General features: G+C 59.0%; 7 protein-coding genes across 8 annotated transcripts; 2 read left to right on the forward strand and 5 right to left on the reverse strand.

Annotated features, from left to right (window-relative positions):
* On the reverse strand, nt 1–2,387 carry SDRG_16825. 2 transcript variants are annotated; one of them, XM_008623046.1, is made up of 12 exons: nt 2,224–2,387; nt 2,096–2,181; nt 1,936–2,039; nt 1,774–1,887; nt 1,342–1,723; nt 1,202–1,299; nt 812–1,156; nt 695–763; nt 514–645; nt 366–468; nt 199–323; nt 1–156 (listed from the first exon to the last, which is right to left on the reverse strand). In XM_008623046.1, the coding sequence occupies exons 1-12, from the start codon at nt 2,346–2,348 to the stop codon at nt 43–45; spliced, it is 1,797 nt and encodes a 598-aa protein (XP_008621268.1). In that variant the 5' UTR covers nt 2,349–2,387; the 3' UTR covers nt 1–42. The 2 variants fall into 2 exon arrangements, with proteins under 2 accessions (XP_008621268.1, XP_008621269.1); XM_008623047.1 differs by having other exon boundaries at nt 514–763.
* Nucleotides 2,388–2,444: 57 nt separating this feature from the next.
* On the forward strand, nt 2,445–3,450 carry SDRG_16826 (hypothetical protein). The gene is made up of 3 exons (XM_008623048.1): nt 2,445–3,019; nt 3,065–3,123; nt 3,178–3,450. Exons 1-3 carry the CDS (start codon nt 2,511–2,513, stop codon nt 3,414–3,416), a joined length of 807 nt encoding a protein of 268 aa, XP_008621270.1. The 5' UTR covers nt 2,445–2,510; the 3' UTR covers nt 3,417–3,450.
* A 427-nt stretch (nt 3,451–3,877) lies between these two features.
* SDRG_16827 (hypothetical protein) lies at nt 3,878–5,889 on the reverse strand. The gene is made up of 3 exons (XM_008623049.1): nt 5,687–5,889; nt 5,583–5,629; nt 3,878–5,534 (listed from the first exon to the last, which is right to left on the reverse strand). The coding sequence occupies exon 3, from the start codon at nt 5,524–5,526 to the stop codon at nt 3,979–3,981; it is 1,548 nt and encodes a 515-aa protein (XP_008621271.1). The 5' UTR covers nt 5,527–5,534; nt 5,583–5,629; nt 5,687–5,889; the 3' UTR covers nt 3,878–3,978.
* Nucleotides 5,890–6,516: 627 nt separating this feature from the next.
* SDRG_16828 (hypothetical protein) lies at nt 6,517–7,854 on the reverse strand (the record flags this gene model as incomplete). Its single annotated transcript, XM_008623050.1, has 5 exons — nt 6,517–6,582; nt 6,630–6,743; nt 6,801–7,039; nt 7,085–7,685; nt 7,729–7,854. 5 exons carry the CDS (start codon nt 7,852–7,854, stop codon nt 6,517–6,519), a joined length of 1,146 nt encoding a protein of 381 aa, XP_008621272.1.
* A 621-nt stretch (nt 7,855–8,475) lies between these two features.
* Nucleotides 8,476–10,529, reverse strand: SDRG_16829 (hypothetical protein; the record flags this gene model as incomplete). Its single annotated transcript, XM_008623051.1, has 8 exons — nt 8,476–8,665; nt 8,730–9,100; nt 9,158–9,378; nt 9,432–9,568; nt 9,617–9,774; nt 9,817–10,265; nt 10,315–10,403; nt 10,459–10,529. The coding sequence occupies 8 exons, from the start codon at nt 10,527–10,529 to the stop codon at nt 8,476–8,478; spliced, it is 1,686 nt and encodes a 561-aa protein (XP_008621273.1).
* Nucleotides 10,530–10,858: 329 nt separating this feature from the next.
* SDRG_16830 (hypothetical protein) lies at nt 10,859–13,413 on the forward strand. The gene is made up of 10 exons (XM_008623052.1): nt 10,859–11,344; nt 11,391–11,503; nt 11,557–11,660; nt 11,709–11,902; nt 11,948–12,194; nt 12,242–12,312; nt 12,358–12,519; nt 12,562–12,687; nt 12,740–12,809; nt 12,853–13,413. The coding sequence occupies exons 1-10, from the start codon at nt 10,916–10,918 to the stop codon at nt 13,218–13,220; spliced, it is 1,884 nt and encodes a 627-aa protein (XP_008621274.1). The 5' UTR covers nt 10,859–10,915; the 3' UTR covers nt 13,221–13,413.
* Nucleotides 13,412–14,406, reverse strand: SDRG_16831 (hypothetical protein). The gene is made up of 3 exons (XM_008623053.1): nt 13,918–14,406; nt 13,830–13,864; nt 13,412–13,780 (listed from the first exon to the last, which is right to left on the reverse strand). The coding sequence occupies exons 1-3, from the start codon at nt 14,341–14,343 to the stop codon at nt 13,483–13,485; spliced, it is 759 nt and encodes a 252-aa protein (XP_008621275.1). The 5' UTR covers nt 14,344–14,406; the 3' UTR covers nt 13,412–13,482.
* Nucleotides 14,407–14,718: the final 312 nt, after the last annotated feature.

The raw sequence follows: 14,718 nt of genomic DNA on the forward strand, positions 1-14,718 counted from the left end.
CAGAGGTTGTCTGTTGGAGCTGTACCATTCTATCACCGCTGGTCAATGGAGCACGGGGCGCTGCGGGAGGCAGAAGTTGTAAAAGCTTCGTGGCGCAAACGCCGTTGATTTGCGCCAGCCGCATGCGACGCCCTTGAAACCTTCGAGGGATACGGTCTACCCACACATAAGAATGGACGTTCTCTGAGGCACAAGTACCTTGGTTTGAATCGTCACCACCTCATCGGGGCCAGTGTAGTGCGGATCCAGAACCAAAAACGCCACGTCGCCCGTCACCGCGTGAATGTCAACGCCAAGCAGCGTGTACGCCATGGAAGCGCCGCCTACGACCTCTCAGGAGCGTTCGTGCATCGTACAGGCCGCACCCATCATGACGGGCGTCCCTTGCGTTTCAAAATGGAGCGCGAGGTCGTGCGCTCGGGACGCCAAGTCGGCGCCCGACGCACAGTAGAGGCTGCGAAAAGTAATCTACGCACAGTGTTGGCGGCGCAGTCGCGTCAAGAACGAGCGTACCCCGTAGCGCTCGTCGAGCACAAATCCCACTTCGATGGACCCAATCCAGTCGGAGGAGCCCAGAAAGCGGGGCGGTTTGTCGCCAATGTGTACCAGTGTCTCTTGGATCTCGCGGTGGGTCGGGACAGGACCCTACAAAGCACGATCGATTGAGCGTATAGAGGTACCATTGATGGATAACCGGGTTGTAGTGGTTGAGCACAAGCCACGAAGCCAGGGTTTGAAGCGACCGATACGCACAACCCCAGCCCTATTGGCGGGAACGTCGTCTCACGACCGTGATCGATACCGCAAGTACCTTGTCGTTGACGCCTTGCTGCATGTAATGGTAGAAGGCATAGTCGCCCGAGACGAGAAACTGCGTGCCACCCGCACCCTTGGAAACAGAAATGCCCACGTGCACGTTGAGAAGCACGTCTGACGGTGGCTGCGTCCGGGACAGAGACCATGCACCCGCAGGTAAAAACGTCGGGTGGAGCGGCTGGTAAAAGAGCCCGTGGAGGTGGTCGCGTGACGACGGCGGCACCTCGTGGCCGTCCACGGACCATACGGCAACGGGGTGCATCGCGCCATTACGCAGTGGAAACTGATGGCATCGAAGCTGCTGCGTTTCGGGCTGAAGATGCTTCATGGATTCACAAAGCTACAACGCGCGCTGCGGTCGAATATGAGTGCGAAGCGCGGCTACCTGGTCGGTGAGGCGATTCGCTAGCGTCTGGAGCACAAGCGCGAGCGGCGAGCGCGTCGGGAGGCAGCATACAACATCCACGGTGATGGACAGATGATCTATCTTTCAACATGAAACAAGTCATGCTGCAACCGGCGTACCGCGGAATGACGAGGTTATGACGGGCGCGGTGCCAGTCGACGGCGTCATTGACGTCAGGAGCTCCATATAGCAAACGCGCCCGTAGCGCACGTCCTCCGAGGCAACGTGCGTGGACGCAACCGGTTGGCTCTTCTTTGGCGCGTCGTCCCAACCGTCGTTGGCGCGTTGCGCCTTCTTGGCTCGAGGTTTGGGGCGAACGATCTCGGAGAGCGACCATGCCGACCGCTTTCCACGTGATGACGTATGGACAACGTCGCCCGCTCGCGACGCGATATCGCCGGACGGAAGCTCGAAGTACATGGCCTCCGGGGCCGATAGCATGGCGACGCGCTCGTCGATGGCCGATCGCGCTGCCATGCTTCGGTCGCGCCCATCTCTCGTCTTTGGAGGTTCGATCAAAATTGGAAAATCGAGATGATTGAGCAGCGTACCCAAGCGATGTCAAGCGTGGCAAAGCAGCGCACGATCCCGTACTCGATGGCTGCCGTAAACGGCGATGCGCAGTGGCCGGGCGTCGCGACCACGGTCACAGGGATGAGGGGCTCCTACATCATCGAGCATCGTATCGTCACCAGCCGACGTCGTCGACGTACCTCGGAGCTGCTAGGGAACATGCGCAGCGACTTTGTCTCGCTCTCGTAGACCAACGCGTACGTCGTCGTCGTGAGGTCGTGGAGCTTCGAGGCGAGTTGCGTCCCTACAGTCTGCACGCTTAGCATCCCCAGCATCTGCATCGCGGGGCGCAAGTCGTACGAAGGGTCGTCTCGTCTAGAGGCGTGGGCACGACGTGGATGACGCCAAGCGTGCCGAGCCCGCTCGGAAGCATCTCGCTCACGCTCCTATGCATGCATCCGTTGACAGTTCCGCCTCCTGTCGCGCACCGCATCGAGCTCATGGACCATACGGCGATGCATGCTTCGTCCTGCGTCCCGAGGATGTACGTGGTCGCATCTTCCTCGAGCTGGGCCATGGCGGCGACGAGGCCGCTCGGGACGACCGCGATCATGCTGCAGTTCAAATAATAAGGCAACTAACCGGTTTGCAAACGATTAGCATAGCCGATTGGAAGTGGAATCGGTTCGGGGTGTCGCAGGTGTGGGACCGGTTACTCGCGGTTGACGCAAGCCCGTTTGATTGAACGCGACGGCGTCAACACCTTTGATTGAGGATGAAGCAGCGCAAGTCGACGCCCGTCGCCGCCCCGCCGACCACGCCCGCCACGAAGGCTGCGCCGGCGCCTGCTTTCTTCTCGGTTGGCCTCTTGCCGACGATGATCCCGGTCTCGGGCCTGCTCACGATGGCGGCCACAATGGTCTACACGTGCCAGCACCACTACAAGTGCACGGAGACGTACCCGACGCTGTCGACGGCGGCGATGGCCCATCCGCAGTTCTACGTCTTTGGCATTGGCATGAACCTCACGTCGTACTTCATCTTCCTCACGATCTCGCTCCTCACGACGTACATCCAAGAGCAGCGCAATATGACCAAGTACGCGTGGGTCTACTACGTCTGGGGTCTCCTCACGTCTTCGGGCCTCACGGTTCTCTGCACGTTTGACATGAAGCGCTGGCGCAACACGCACATCATCTCGACCATCTTCTTCTTTGTGAGCTCGTGGATCATGATGATCATGGCCCAAATCGCGCGCCTCCGTATTGCGTCGCCGGCCCACGCGTACGATCCGCAATATAGTAGCGTGAAAGCTCACGTGTTGCCTAGGTACCATGTCAAGTGGGGTTCGTTCTTCATCGGCCTCGGCGTCTTCCTCACGTCCTTGTGTACGTCCTTGTCATCGATCTCGAAGCGCCCGGTTGATGGATGGTTGTGCGTAGTTGGCTTTTTCTATGTGACCGTCCACGGCTACATTGCCAACCCGTATGGCTTGACATACTCGCAGGAGGCGCTGCTCGAGCTCGTCTCGATCGTATGCCAGCTCTTGTACATGGGCACGCTCTCGTCCGAAGTCGGCTCGCTCCAGTCCTTCCAGAAGCAGCGACCGTTCCTCCGCGCCATGGACTACGTGGCCTTGGTCGTCCTCATCGCTGCCGTCTTTGCGGTCGAATGGCTCTAAACACCCAACAACACGTAGAGGTCTTGACACGCAACGTGGTTGGTCTGCTGCATTTGCAGCGCGTCGGTTGGTCAGGCCGGTTGATACTTTGATAAAAATGCGCCAACGCTGTGGACCACAGAGAAACAACAACTCGATCAGCTCTGCAGCTCCGCAGCGCCTGAAGCCGACGTTATACTCTGCGCACGCAGCACGTAATAGGAGGCCGAGGATGTGCTTGCAGTTGCATTGACTCACGGGACGAGGCTGCGCTTCGATGCGCTGGGGCTAGGGCATTCAAGCGCGCTCAGCCAGCCGAGATCATGGAAGGGTGGGTGATCCGCATTGCTTGACGCCATCGCCACCAACTTGCCCACCTCGCTCACAGCATCTGGTGCGATCGAGCGACTCACCGGCTGCCCAACCAGATCATCACTTGCCAGCCCACCATCCAAGCCAGCTACTCGTCGCCTCGTCGCACGTTGTTGCTACTTCAATAAGATAGTTGGATTCACAAATGCTTAGGTCTCTGCTTCGTCTTCTACGTCTACTCGGTTGACTACATATCGTACACTCACTTTAACTACATGATGACACAGCCTTCTTCTTCGTCGTCGCCGGGCTTGGCGGCCGCGTCCGCTGCAGGCGACGTCGACGCCTTCTCCGTGCACGGACACGCAAAGCTCGAAGACACGCCCGCAAAGTAGCAGCGGCCGCAGTCGTCGCAGTGCACGTCGCGGTGGTCGCCGCAACGCTTGCACTTGGCGCAATGGTTGCGCTTGGCCTTCTCGCGGTCGCAGAGCTTGTTGGAGCACCATGAAAAGTCGTAGCTCTTCGCACAGCCACCGCACACAAAGCCATCAATGCACTGGAGGATCGAGATCCCTTGGTTCGACGCCAGGCCCGGGCAGCACGGAACCGGAATGACTTCGTGAAGCTTGGTCATCATGTCGCGGATCTTGGAGAGGTTGTGCATGAAGCAGTCGTCGCGCACGAGCGTCGAGACGTCAATGCCGGCCATCGCGATCGACAAGAACGGGTTCTTGCACGACGTGCAACGGCACGTGACGCCGCACATGCTGCCTTCCTTGACGCAGGCGCAGCGCCCGTTGCGACACCCGCCCGCGCACCGGCACGAGTTGGTCTTGGTCGACGCCGGCAGCATCACGACAGACGGACTCATCTTGAGGTCGCGAAGCGGCGGGTCAGCCTTGATGGGCGACGGCAGCGACGGGCGGTGCAGATGCGCCGTGTTGGGCCGCGGCGCAATGTGCACCATGCGTGGTGCCTGGGACGGCGACGGCGCTGGCCGAGACAGCGTCGGCGCAAGCGCTTGGCCGTTGTTGAGGACCATCCAGTAGTTTGGCAGCGTCGTCTGCGGAATGTACTGCGGCGGCGGGTGCGCATGCGAATGGTGGTGGTGATGCTCGTGGTGATGGTGGTGCGACTCATCCACCGACTCGTCCATGGTCATCTCCTCGAGGACTTCCATGTCTTCAAGCGGCAAGAGATCCAACTCGTCCGTCTCGGACGCCTTGGCGTGCGACAAAAAGTCAATCAGGTCCGCGTCGTGCATGAGAGCCGCGTTGTGGCTGTCGACGTCCATGTCATCGTCGCTGTCGTCGTCGTCCTCTTGCATGATGGCATCAACGTCGTTCGACGTGTCGTTGTCCTGGAAGGTCGGCGCCAGCTGGACGCGATCGACGCCCGTGCGGCAGAGCGGGCACGACCGGTTGGTGCGGAACCAGCGCAGGAAGCAGCGCGAGTGGAAGACGTGGCCGCACGGTACCATCTGCGTGTGCGCGTTGCTCGAGAGGCACACCGAGCACTCGCGGATCGAGATCGGAAGCGTCGCCACTTGCTTGGAGATGACGTTGCAGGCCTTGGCGATTTCGACTTGGAGCTGGTCTACGCCCGTGTTGGCCGGGTGGAACTGCTGGCCGTACTTGGTTGGCTCGTCCTTGAAGGCGGCAGGCGCGGCGAAAGGCTTGGCGCGCTGCTGCATCACAGGGGCGGTCGCCTGGGCGTAGTAGCCCGAGGTGCGTCCGTCGCTGCGAGAGTCCACGCAGATGACCTTGCCGGTGTGGTGGCCACCCCAGCCGTCCAGTTGAACACGCTTCACGCCGGGCATGGTTAGATCTACGTACGTTGGTGCATGAGATCCTCATGCGGAGGTAGCTCACATACCAATCTACTTGGGAACTGCTGTGCACCAAAGCCGCTCTGCCCCAACGCTAGCGACCGGAAAGAACTGTAACACACGACCGCTGATTGGCTGAAAAGAGGATTACCCAACATTTGGTTGCGACAGGGCCACGCTCATATCCTAATTAGGATAAAATCACTGAATCTCGGCCAACTCTGCGCCGCCTTTTCGCAGAGGCCCGGTCGCGCTCGCTTCTTGGTCGATGGCACGCAAGCTGTTGCGTCCAAGTGGCACGGCACGACGCTTTCGAGAACCAGGCTGGCAACGCATTTTCGAGTCTTTTGGCAAGAAAACCCTAATTAGGACAGTGGTGGCCCAACCAGGACCGCACCCAACTCGGAGGTGGCTTCAAGTTGAACCTATCCGATGGCGCCACCTGCGCTGCTGCAACGAGCTCCGCAACGAACCAAGCAACACCGCTGCTTGTGCTTCACGCAGCTTGGCCGTCGTCGTGCGTGGGTACGTAGCTCTGCCTGGGTACGTAGCTCTCTCGGTAGAAGACGCGTCGTGTCGGCGGATCAGGTTGTGCCGAGTAGCTAGCTCCAAGTCGCGCCGACGTGTCTCTGCGCTGCGCTCGGAAAGAGCAAACTTCAACATCCCGCGGGTTTATACAAATCTTGTCCACAAGTGCGTGCGAGCTGTGGTCGGCTGGGGATGGGTTTGAGTCACCGTCTCCGACGACACCGGCATGCAGCTTGCCGCGTGGGTGCCGGCGGCCAAAGATTGCCTTGTTTCTGTCGCAGACCAAACCGAGGTGCAGCAAAAGAGTGCGAATAAATGAGTTGGGTGTGTTTATCGTAGTGTAGTTGTATAATATAGGAAAGCGCGTCAAGACGCCGCGTGCGCGATCATCATCATCATCATCGAGTTAGCTTCGCCGTGCCGACTACTTCCAGTGGTAGCGAGTGTGGCGAGCTACGCGGCCGACGGCATCGAGAGCGCTGGCTTGAACTTTTTGTTGTCTGCCCACGAGGTTGTTCGCTACACAAAGAATACGATGAGTGCGTGCAACGACAGGCGGCCTCTACCTGCTGCTGTTGCAGTCCTCGACGCCGGGCAGCTTCTACGGGACGTGGTTCGGCCGAACGCGGAGTGGGATGCGACGCCGAGTACGGTTGGTTCTCTAGCCAAGCAACGGTCCGCTACACACCATGCGCGTCAGAAACGACGCACCCAACTAGACAACTGAGTATTAATACCTGGTTCGGGTTGAGCGACGGCGCTTGATGTGAAAATGCGCTGCTCGAGATCGGCCGCTGCGTGGCCAAGTCGTTTGCACGTGCTTGCCGCCGGGCGTAGAGCAAGAGGTTGACCCAGAGCTCCATCTTTTCCATCGAGCTGGCACGGACGAGGCAGCTAAAGCCGCCGAGGAGCTCGAGCTGGAAGTCGGTCTTGTTGAGGGGTGCAATCTTGGTCACCGACTTCATCTCAAGCTTGCCTACGCCATCATAAGCATAAGTACTTGTAGGTGCCAGTCCCGTACCTTTCGGGATCTTCCAGTAACTTCGCTTGAAAAAGAGCAGCTCGCCTTTCGCAAAGTCGAGGTAGAACCAGCGCTTGTGCCAGCTGCTCAGGAAGTGAAAGCCCGAGTTCTTGAGGATGCGGAGATGGCCAAAGTACGGCTGGAGCGTTGACGGCGAGTTGTGCATACCAGCCAGGCACACGCTGTCGGCAAAGCTAGCTTCGCTGCCGAGTTCGCTGTCTTCCGTCTCGTAGCCATCGTTCGCACTTTCGCAAAGCATCGTGAGCCGGAGGCGCTCGATGGCCTGTACAGTGTTCTTGACGCCTTGCAGCGCCTGGTTGACGCTGGCTTTGAACTTGGACGTCTCGTGTTGAATCTTGGAGACCGCGGCCTGGCTCTGCATGTACTCGTTGAAGAGCTCGGTGAGGCACGCGTTCTCTTCGACTTCTTCAAACTGCTCGGCCTCCGAGCGCGCGACGCGCTCTGGCGCGGGCTTGCAGCCTTCGCCCCAGAAGCTCTTGATACCAATGTAGTTCATAAAGACGTGCACCGTGTTGGACTCCATCGAGTCGTAGTAGCCCGACGTCTCAAAGAACGCCGAGCCATCGATCGGTGCTGTGCTCTACAAGAAGCCATGAGTCGTCCACCGCCGGTCCGTCTCGTACCGCGTAGACGTCTTCGAGGTGCTTCTCAAAGAGCGTCGAGGCCGGCGTGTGCGTGTACATCGTGCTGTCCCGCTGGAAGTAGCCGCTGTCGCGTCGTACGAACGGGGCGGGCTCGGTCGTGAGCATCGTACTTGGTCGGTCGAGCGGCGGGACCGGCAGCACGTCGTCGTCCACTCTGTCGAAGGGAAGATCACAAGTAAAGCGCATTGCGCGATACAAACTCCAAGTATACGACGAGTGTTCAGACCATCGACGCAAAAAAATGGGCACCTCTTTCGTCATTGATAAAATGCCACCAGCTGCTATTGCACTTGGTCTTTGTATGTCTTGCGCACCCGCTGGAATAAAAATGAGTCGACAGAAAAAGCAGCGAGATCCCGTCGACCAACACTCCACCATGCCGGCCGACGACGCGCTGAGCTTGTGGGCAGAGGACCGAGCCGCGCGAACGAGCCGAGTGCCATCGCTTGGGTTGATGGGTTGGTGGTCATGGGTGGAGAGCGCGCCCGGCAATGGTGGCACGAACCGTACGACTTCCACTGCACCGTCCCCATCCGTGCGACTGGCCATAGAACGAGGAGGAACCGCGGTGTAATGGTGTTGTGCATATCGTGTCGACGGTTGCATCAGATCTTAGCGTCTTATTCGTGCCCAGGTACGAGGTGGCGGAGGTGATGGCCATGGAGCGAAACACTGGGCACGACACGCTGTAAAGGTCGGGCTACGTGCATTCGCGACGAACTTTCGTCAGTCGCGGGACAGCGCTGCGACATGGGCGGCGCAAGATCGCGCCATGCCACCAAATTTGATCAGATCCGGATCCACGTCGCGGCCATGGCGGTCGGCGGCGAGCGCGAGATTCGACGAACTGGCCTTGCTCGGGGGCGCCAAGCTGTAGCCGCCTTCCAGCACCGAAACGATGCGACCGTCGCAGCAGCTACAATAGCCGACATACACGAACGTCAGATGCAACGATACTCCAAATACAAAAAGCAAAGCACTTGTCGGCGATCTCGACGAGGCGCTGCGTGATCCATTCGTAGTCCCATTCCGTGAGGCCGTGGTAGTAATCGTCGACATGTCCATCAAAGCCCGACGAGATCAATATCAAGTCGGGTGCAAATGCGCGCAGCGCCGGCAAGAGGACCTCGGTGGCCTTGGACTGAAATTCGCTCGATGCGCGCTCCATGTGCTCAAGGCGTGTGCGCTCGGTGCCTCGCTTGCCGCTTGCGCCGAGATTCGTCAGTGGAATGTTGACAATAGTGTTGCACGATGCGAGCTCGTTCCTGCCATGCGGCCCGCGTCCGGATCCGGGGTAGAACGCCGTCGTTTCGTCGTATACGTGCATGGACGCAAAGAACACGTTGTCGGCCTACAAGTGCCATATCAACACAAAACGATGCTATCGATCGATGGCAAAGCGTCCGACATCGTCATCGTCGCGCCATGGCATGTAGGATGGAAACGTTTTCGGAGCCCAGCTTGGTGGCAGTGGGTAACGATGGTCATGAAGCCGCAGGTTCCGAACGATCTCTTCCGTCCCATTGCCGTGATGAATGTCAAAGTCGATAATCGCGACACGGCGCACTGTGGCATGGCTGATGGAGGCTTTTGAGTAGTGCGACGGGCCGTACGTCGTCATCGCGTAGGCTAGACACCCTCGTTCAGAGGTATGCTCGCGGTAGTATGAGTGGTGTTAATACCTGCTCCGATCGCCACGTTGTTGAGGAGGCAAAACCCACACGAGCATCCGCCGGGAGACTTGTGAAAGGCGTCGTTCTCGACGCAGCCATACGGTCCAGCATGGTGTCCCGGCGGTCGCACCACGACAAATGCGTTTCTAGTACGCCATGAAATCGACGTTGGACGCATAAGCTGGCCATAATACCTGCTTCGACCGCACACGACTTCGTCGACTGCATGCAAGACAGCGCCGACGGCATACCGCGCCGTCATGAAGCTTTCTTTCGAGATCGGCATGTCCGGGTCCAAGTCGACGGCAGCGTTGCAGATCGTGTCTTCGTGGCACTTCACCGCTTTGGTCGTCTACAGGACGTTTTCGCAAGTCACGAGCAAAAAACGAATGACCTGGATCCACGACTTGTGCGATCGATGGCCTTCAAACTCGTTCTGGATCGAGAGATTCGCGTCTTGGGGTGGCAGCAACGCGCACGTCGCCTCAAGGTGGCGCAAGTATGCCCGCGAGTGCACGCGCTCCAGATCCACAAGTCGAGCTGGTACAAGTTGATCCAATGGCGCCCAGCGCAGGTGCTGGAAGCGGGGCAGGTTCAAGACGCCGTGGGGGCCGCAGAGTGCAGCGACGCGCTGTCGATTCTCTTGATGACGCCCCGTGTGATGATCCAAGCACGACGGCTGGTACACAATAAGCGTCGCGTCGCCTTCTTCGTCAAGCACATCGAGGAGATTCCGAGACACGGCGTCGGCCCCTGTCGACCACGCTCGCTGGGTCGAGCGTAGCGCCGACGGGTCTGGCGACTTCTCGTGGTTGTGGCGCTTCCTGAGATGCAGCGCCGCCGCTAGAGGTCCGTCATGAGCCCTCGCTGTCCATGCTCGTTGGCCTCGTACCCGACGGGTCGCTCGGGGAGACCGCTGGGGTCGTCTGATGACGCTTCCGGGGTACTCCTGGCGTCTCGACCTCGGCTCCGTGGAACCAGCTGCATGCATGTCCCGGTCGTCTCTTCATGAAGACTGCATGGAGGGGTCGTCTACCTCGGGGTCTGCGGCTCATGAACCTCCATTCTCCCCATCATCGCGGTCGCTTCCTGCGCGTCGTCGCCCATCGCGCCAATCGAACACTCGGCCGATCTTTATCCGGTACTATTGTCCGGATATGTTTCCGGATACTGGCAACCAACTGAAATTTTCACGTGTGAAATCCTGTCAACGCACGCCGATTGAGCAAACTAGTCGTTCGCAATCGTGGAAGGATCATGCAAATATATTCGCATCGACTAACTAAACTCGTGTCAATGACACCAAGACCTGTGAGTCTTTGCGTCATCATCCTGCAGCGCGGTGCAAGCGACAGGACTGCTCGTGTAAGCTCCAAGAGGCCGTAAACAGCTTCAGCGCCAGAGGCTGTCCACCTGTTTCGGTATACGAATTTTAACACACCGAGAAACGGGCGCATTACAAATCCATTTGCGGATTTGGCTCCACGAAAACCATGGACGGAGCGTGGAAGAAGCCGCTGCTGGTCGAGACGCAGGAACTCGACGACGACGTCGGTGCGATGGCCTCGAGCCACGACGCCGAAAGCGCTACCCTTGACGCCAACCTGACGTCCGCCTACAAGCGCATGCTCTCGGCGAAACAGTCCGTGTCCTTTGGCACGCCCAAGTCGGACACGGACAGCATCCGCATGAGCAGCGCTGAGAACGGACTCGGGACACCCAAGTCGGACTTTTCGTCGTCGCGCTACTCGGTGTCGCAGTTCTCCAACTCCAATTCGCGCCTCTCGTCGGCGTCGGCGTCGCGGGTGTCGTTGCGCGAAGCCGCGAAATCGCTGGTGTCGCAGCGCAAGCTCACGATCCACGACGAAGAAGTGCGGCTACCGCACCCGGACGATGTCCGCGAGAGCATCCGCATGATCCACGTACGCCCATGCCACGGCCACACCATCTCATGCCATGCATTTGTAGGCCCACTCGCGGCGCGACCTTCCCAACGAGTGCGATATGACGACCGACGTCGTGATCCAAAAGAAGGCATACACGCTGGCCTTGTCGCGCGACCTCCTCGTGTGGTCGACCGGGTTCGCCGCACCTCGTTTCGCCACGTGGACACTCAGTTTTCGGGTTCTTATAGGAGAAAACAAGTCGGCTGCATCGAGACGGACGACATTGTGGGCGCCGCGCCCATCAGCGGCAAGAAGGACGCGTTCCGCGTGCATTTCTTCCGCAAAGGCAAAGGTACGCGAGCATGTCATTCATAGATGTTCACGTCACTTCTTGCTGCAGGTCGAGGCGCCAAGGCGCTCCTGCGACGACCGTCGACCATGGACGTACAAGCGAGAAACGAGGCAATTGCGTCTGGCTGGATCACTGCGCTACAGGAGCTTGTGCGCTGGCAGGCGCGCGTGCCGCCGGCGACGCAGATGCGCAAGATCCGCGTCGTTGTCAACCCGCACTCGGGCGCGCGTCGGGCGCCGCAGGTACTTGGCGTTTGGAAACATCGGTGGCGTGACGACGTGGCCCAGATCTGGGAGAATGATGTCAAGCCGTACTTTGATCTCGCGGGCTTCGACTACCATATCGACTACACCACGTACGCCGGCCATGCCGTGGACATGGGCAAGGACTACTCGCCCGAAGAAGGCTACGAAGCCATCGTGTTTGTGAGTGGCGACGGCACGATCTGCGAGTACATGAACGGGCTCCTCGCGCGCCCCGAGGACGAGTGGAAGGAGGTTGTGGCGTCGACGCCGATCTCGCTCATCTCGGCCGGTACATTCTTCCCACGCTCTTCTTGTCTTCTTATGCGAACGACAAAGGGACGCAAAATGCATTTGGCACAGGAGTGGGTATTCCTACGACCGCCGCGGCTGTCTACTGCATCATCAAGGTACCACACACCGCCTCCTACATGGTTCGTATACCGTCGACATAGCGCAAGCTGCGGCCGTTGGATGTGATCACGGCGATTGCCGAGCACCAGCGAGAGGTGGTGCACTACAGTTGCTGCGGGCTCGGCTGGGGCGTCGCGGCCGACATTGCCGAAGAGTCGGAAAAGTACCGCTGGATGGGCACGAAGCGCTATGCGTTTCTCAAGGTTATCTCGACCCAAATGGCGTGTTTATCGACGCATTTGTAGATCAAGCGGGCGCTGTTTCCTCGCCGACACACGGGCCAAATCAAGTACATTCCCGTGCTGCCCGAGCCGACGCTTCGCAAGTACGACGACATCAAGAACGAGGGCGCAGACGACCAATTCGACATGGTATGCTTCGCTCCCAAAACATGATGGATCGCGAGACGTATCCAATGTGCAGGAAGAAGGCAACATCTACGACGGCCTCGCGCGGCTCCGTAGCCAGAGCATGGTTCGCCCTGTCGCTGCAGGTATTCGAAGCCTGGTGTACGTGAGATTAAGCGATTGCCCCAGTGCGAAGTCCGGCAAGTGCGCGGCGCTACAAGGATGAGGCGTGGGAGGTCGAGCGAGGCAACTTTATCGTGGTCGGCGCGGTCAACGCGGCGCCCGATGGCGTCTACTGCCACCCGTCGGACGGCTGCCTCGACCTCATGATTGTGCGCAAGGGCAACTTTTTCCAGACGCTGCATCTTCTCTGGCTCTACATGCTCGGGAAAGAGCTCCAGAGCAAACAGCTCACGTACAAGAAGATCAAGGCGCTCGTGATCGAGCAAGACCAGCCCAACGGGTGCCTCAACATGGACGGCGAAGTGCTCCACGGCCCGGGTCCGTTCCGCATGGAGGTCGTCCCAAGCCTCTTTAAGGTGCTCTCGGAAAAATAAGTAGACGCAGCTCCTCTGTATTTATACTCCAACCGATTCTTTCACTGTGGCTGGCCATCGAGTTCGGACGGCTTGTGTCATCTCACAATGACAGATCCATCGATACCGGTACCATATAACCGCGTTCTGACTAGCAAGACAGTAGACTGCGCGTCCTTTCGTAGGGTAGTCATGAAGAGGACGCAGCTGGAGGGTGTTGCTTGGGCAAAGCTATATAAATGGCTTCTATCTGCATGCAGCGTTAATTTATCTAGCGACAACACTAGGGTGCTTTGGTCAAGAAGGCCGGTTTCCACATCTTGACGAGCGAGCACGAGGCCGACACGAGGCCGCAGACGGCATCTTGGCCCGTCGATCCGGTCGGCCAGTTGAACGCGAGGCGCGTCGCGTGGAAGAAATCAGCAACCGCCTTGATCTGCGCGATCGTCACGGACGCGAGCTTGACTTGGCAGTTGTGGTATGCGACTGGGTCGGCCTCGGGGTCGCACGCGACGAGGGCCGCGCGGGCGTCCAAGATGGCGCACGTGTTGAGCGGCAAGTCGCAGCAAAGCGTGAAAAACCTAAGGAGATCGATCGTCGTTGTACATTCCGAGACCGTTCCGCGCGTACCACAGTCGATCCACCCACACGTCATACGCGCCAATCTAATCCGACAAGACATGAGACATGGCCGACGAGACTGTCAAACGCAGCGCACCCAGGACGGCGCGAGCGCCATGTCGGACGCCCAGCAGAGGTCGTCGCCTACGTCGCCTACGGTGCCGGCGCACACGCTGAGCATGGCCGCGGTGCGCTGCCAGCCCGCCGGCTCGGCAAGTGCATCGAGCGAGTTGTTGACGACCTTGAGGCTCTTGCCGAGGCGCATGACCCGCCGCGCGCCGCTGAGTTGCTTGGCCAGCGTGCCAATGAGCGGCTTGTACTTGGCCTGGTTCAACGCGAGCGCGAGCTTGCAAAAGTACTGCACAATCTTGACCGTCTTGTCGCGGCCGTCCGTGTGGCCAAGCACGGCGAGGACGCGGTCCAGGAACGTCTTGTCAAGCGACTGCAGCAGGTACAGCAGCGGCAGCGCCATGAGCTTGGACTGCGCAGGCGCCTTGAGCACCGCGTCGACCGGGTAGATCATCCAAGTGCTTTCTTTCGAACTGCCAAGACTCTCCCGAGTGGCGACGTAATGCCCAGTGGTAACGAAGACCCTCTCAAACTCGATCAAGCGACCCAATCGACACCACGTGGGGTGATAGGCTAATTCCACGCGTCTTTAGCCACTCGTGACAAAAGTTTGTCGACCTGTTGATATGTAGCGTGGCGTACATCGTGCTTGTAGTGATGCTGATAGCTAAACAATCGATTGAACAAACTATCTTGGCATCGAGTACAACATGAATTAATGCAACACTAAGGCATGCTCGACGACGGTACCGGTACAGTTATTGCAGAGGTTGGGGTTGCGTGTGTTTAGCTACCCGTTGAAGTCAACGACCCCGCGCCGAATCTTGGC

The sequence above is a fragment of the Saprolegnia diclina genome, assembly GCF_000281045.1.
Source record: "Saprolegnia diclina VS20 unplaced genomic scaffold supercont1.155, whole genome shotgun sequence".
In the NCBI taxonomy this organism is placed as follows: Eukaryota; Oomycota; class Saprolegniomycetes; order Saprolegniales; family Saprolegniaceae; genus Saprolegnia; species Saprolegnia diclina.

Coding starts and splice junctions, on each gene's coding strand:
- SDRG_16825 (XM_008623046.1), bottom strand. CDS start 2,348: ATGATCGCGGTCGTCCCGAGCGGCCTCGTCGCCGCCATGGCCCAGCTC. Junction 469..513: donor TGCTCGACGAGCGCTACGGG/GTACGCTCGTTC, acceptor CACTGTGCGTAG/ATTACTTTTCGCAGCCTCTA. Junction 157..198: donor TGGTGACGATTCAAACCAAG/GTACTTGTGCCT, acceptor ATGTGTGGGTAG/ACCGTATCCCTCGAAGGTTT.
- SDRG_16826 (XM_008623048.1), top strand. CDS start 2,511: ATGAAGCAGCGCAAGTCGACGCCCGTCGCCGCCCCGCCGACCACGCCC. Junction 3,020..3,064: donor ATTGCGTCGCCGGCCCACGC/GTACGATCCGCA, acceptor CGTGTTGCCTAG/GTACCATGTCAAGTGGGGTT. Junction 3,124..3,177: donor CGTCTTCCTCACGTCCTTGT/GTACGTCCTTGT, acceptor GGTTGTGCGTAG/TTGGCTTTTTCTATGTGACC.
- SDRG_16827 (XM_008623049.1), bottom strand. CDS start 5,526: ATGCCCGGCGTGAAGCGTGTTCAACTGGACGGCTGGGGTGGCCACCAC.
- SDRG_16830 (XM_008623052.1), top strand. CDS start 10,916: ATGGACGGAGCGTGGAAGAAGCCGCTGCTGGTCGAGACGCAGGAACTC. Junction 11,345..11,390: donor AGAGCATCCGCATGATCCAC/GTACGCCCATGC, acceptor ATGCATTTGTAG/GCCCACTCGCGGCGCGACCT. Junction 12,810..12,852: donor GGTTCGCCCTGTCGCTGCAG/GTATTCGAAGCC, acceptor CGATTGCCCCAG/TGCGAAGTCCGGCAAGTGCG.
- SDRG_16831 (XM_008623053.1), bottom strand. CDS start 14,343: ATGATCTACCCGGTCGACGCGGTGCTCAAGGCGCCTGCGCAGTCCAAG. Junction 13,865..13,917: donor TGGCGCTCGCGCCGTCCTGG/GTGCGCTGCGTT, acceptor TTGTCGGATTAG/ATTGGCGCGTATGACGTGTG. Junction 13,781..13,829: donor GTGTGGGTGGATCGACTGTG/GTACGCGCGGAA, acceptor CGATCTCCTTAG/GTTTTTCACGCTTTGCTGCG.